The 3,370-nt window shown below is 36.6% G+C and overlaps 1 protein-coding gene across 2 annotated transcripts in view; it reads left to right on the forward strand.

Annotated features, from left to right (window-relative positions):
* The first annotated feature begins 884 nt into the window (after positions 1 to 884).
* The window catches only part of rubcnl (rubicon like autophagy enhancer), a 47,032-nt gene continuing 44,546 nt past the window's right edge, over positions 885 to 3,370 (forward strand). Inside the window, exon 1 of one of the 2 annotated variants that reach the window (XM_032514334.1) lies at positions 885 to 1,060. In XM_032514334.1, coding sequence (XP_032370225.1) covers positions 1,058 to 1,060 — 3 coding nt within the window. In that variant the 5' untranslated portion in view covers positions 885 to 1,057. The remainder of the gene's footprint in view (positions 1,061 to 3,370) is intronic. The other variant, XM_032514332.1, reaches the window with a different exon arrangement.

Raw genomic sequence — 3,370 nt, forward strand, 5'->3', positions numbered from 1 at the left:
GAGCTTTCATTTTCTCAAAGACAGGGCAGGAATGCATATTAATGTTACAAAAACTCATAAAGGGACATTTTCATGCCATGGGACCTAAAAAGGAAATAGAGGGAAGTTTAAAGGGAGATAACTTCTTCTATACTTCTTTCATTTTGCAGAAATCGGACAACTTCCTCTTTCTCATGCATCATCATCAGTCTGTATAGGCACATTCCTATTTCTGCTGCTGTTGCTGTTAAATTGAGGAAGATACACCATTATAAAATCATTTCTATTGAATACATTTATACCACGCCAATGTTCTCCATTTTAATATTGTTTCATTTCATCTTGGGTTGTTTTTTTACTTGTTAACTATTTCTAATATATTTCTTGTATTATCTGTATGTGTGTGAGTCTGTGTATGTGGCTGTAACTTGCTGCTTCATGGACTAAATTCCCAGTTTGGGATTAATGAAGTCAGTCTATGTATCTATCTATCTATCTATCTATCTATCTATCTATCTATCTATCTATCTATCTATCTATCTATCTATCTCCCCACCTACCTATATATCTGTGTATCTATCTATCTATCTATCTATCTATCTATCTATCTATCTATCTATCTATCTATCTATCTATCTATCTATCTATGTACTTCTGCAAGTCAAACTTTTCTCCACAGGAAGACCTAATTTAAGAGTGATGTAACAGCTTTTAAAAATAAAAGCATGCTGCAGAATACTACTACTACTACTAATAATAATAATAATAATAATAATAATAATAATAATAATGATACTAATAATAATAATAATGATAAGCTGCCTATCATCTAAACCAGTTGGTTAATTTCCCCTCAGGACATCTATGATCCTTTCTGGACTCGTGCATCTTTCTGGCCTCTCTGTTAGAAACACTGTTGCTCAACCACAGAGAGTACAACCACTCTTACATACAGGAAGTGTTGCTAACCACCCGCCTCTCTTTCTTTCTCTGCTGTACACTTTCCGGTGCCTGAGGACTCGTTTCAGTCCCTTCGGCCTCTGACGGGTCACCGCTTCAATAAAGCCGTTCACCAAAAATGGTGAGTGGCTTGGTTTATTTTGTGGTTTTTAAGACGCTTTGACTCATTTGTGCTCTGGTCAACGTTGCTTGCTTCTCCGGTCCGATGCACTTTGCTTTTAGTGAAATAGGAAACACCTTGAAGCTTGAAGACGTTATCGCTCACAATCAGAGTCTATTACTGCACTCACACAGGAAGTTTAATGTGAGTCAGCCTCTTGAAATGAGACTAGTACGTTATATTAACAGATTAAAAATGTTCCTTCAATAAATCACTCAAAGGAAACTAAATACTACAAAAACGACAATGTTCTCAGTCCTCAGCCTTATATTTTTCCATTCTATTTTGGGGAATTTGAATTCATTGTATTGTTTGTTGTTACTAAATACGTTTTCCAGATTTCTGTATCAGCATTAACATTATAATTAGTGCTGTCAGATGATTGAAACAATTGATCACAAGTAATCGCATCAATGTCATAGTTAACTTGCAATTAATGGCACATTTTTTATCTTTTCCAAATGTCCCTCGATTTCTTTTTGTCCCATTATTTTTTCTCATTTGAACCCTTGTGTTGTCTTTCGTCGACAACTTTGTGTTTTTCTGGGTTGAAATTTCAACATTTGGTTATTCTTTTTCTACACGTCTCTCAACATTTTGTCAATTTGTAGTCCTATTTTTTGTCACTTTTTTGACCTTTTTTTTAAAATTATGTCTCAGTCAATTTTTTAACAACATTTTGTGTCGCTTTTTCCAATGTTTTTGATGTTTTTTATGTCACGTTTGTAGTTTTTTCAACATTTGTCACTTTTTTCAACATTCTTTTGTCATAGATGTGATATAGAAAGTTTTTGTAAACGGGTCAAATTTGAACCAAGGACAACAGGAGGGTTAATGCTCTTATCAACATGGAAAAGTGGATTGGCTCGCTTTGTGCAAATTTATTGAAAACAACATTGGCATATAGCCTACTACAGTATATATATCTATCTATATATGTATATATAATATATATACTACTATAGTGTACCATTAATACTAACATTCTCACTTGGAGCAAATACTATCTCACACAATGTAACACTGACCATCAATAACAGGGTGAAAATAATACTCTGACGGGTGAGGTGCCTTGGCCATCAGGTGGTATTTCAGACGGAGGGGGGGATGACAGAACGGACGTGCCACGATGTTTGCTTAGTTCACAACAACCCAACCCACCAACAACTTTGGTCTCGTCAATGGAACATTTGGCAACTTTTAAAATTCAACTTTCCATCCAGAATCTTAATGTTTGCATTTTGTTGTCTGGCACTCGCCATCAACTCAAAACGTAATGTTGCTACTCTTTGGCCGGCTCGCGAGCCCAAATGAATTGTGCGCGGTGTGCCTGTTGTTAGATCCAGTGTGGTGTTCAACTATGTGTCATTCCAAACTGTAAAAACATCTGCATAAATGTCAAAAATGTCGCAGTGAAAAAACAAACAAAAAAGTTGGTAGAAATTGTCAAAAACGTAAAAAAGAAATAGAACAAGTGACAACGTGAACTTCATCGATCTCCCAAAACCCTCCGTGGCAGACAAAAGTTATCGGAGTGCAAATTATGCAATTGAAAGCAAAGATACAACTCACAATCTGTTCACAATTTCTGTTAAAATATAAAGTCATACAACTGTTAATACACAGATCTTCCTTAGACTGACCCTACCTACGTTATGTAACTGAGAAACTCAGTAACAGCAGACAGTTTTTGTTTCTCTTTATCTGGCATGAGTGAAAAGGAGTCGTCTTAGACATTTGTTGTGTTCTGGTTTTAGATCGATGTGAAAAGACTTTGATTCAAAACAGGATGTCGGCTCTACAGGCTGACTCTTTTCCTTAGCAACTATCATGTTTTACATCAATGAAGGGATGGGTGGGGGGGGTGTCCACTGTATCTTTTGATTCCACCTCCGTCACGGCAGCTGGATTCTCGTAATATCACAACATAACATGACAATTGTGGGATATTGCATACGGCAAAAAAATCCATCTTGACAGGTCTGCCAAATTCAACGTAATTTGTTCATGCCTTCGAGAACGACACATTGCAGATTAAAAGATAAAACCATTTTCTGATCTTACACAGCACAGGTAAAGATTTTTAGGCATTGTATTATCAAGTGGCTTGAGAAACATTCAGTGCATTCAGAGGACCTAGAGGGTGAAGGTCGTCTAGGTCTGTGACCTTCAGCACTCACTGGATCGGTTTGTGTGAAGCGGTAGGAAACCGATGGAGTGCCTTCTTCAGGGAGGGAATGAGTCCTTACCTCAAGTGAAGGAGTTTAAATA

The sequence above is a fragment of the Etheostoma spectabile genome, chromosome 4 (genome assembly GCF_008692095.1).
Source record: "Etheostoma spectabile isolate EspeVRDwgs_2016 chromosome 4, UIUC_Espe_1.0, whole genome shotgun sequence".
Taxonomy (NCBI): domain Eukaryota; kingdom Metazoa; phylum Chordata; class Actinopteri; order Perciformes; family Percidae; genus Etheostoma; species Etheostoma spectabile.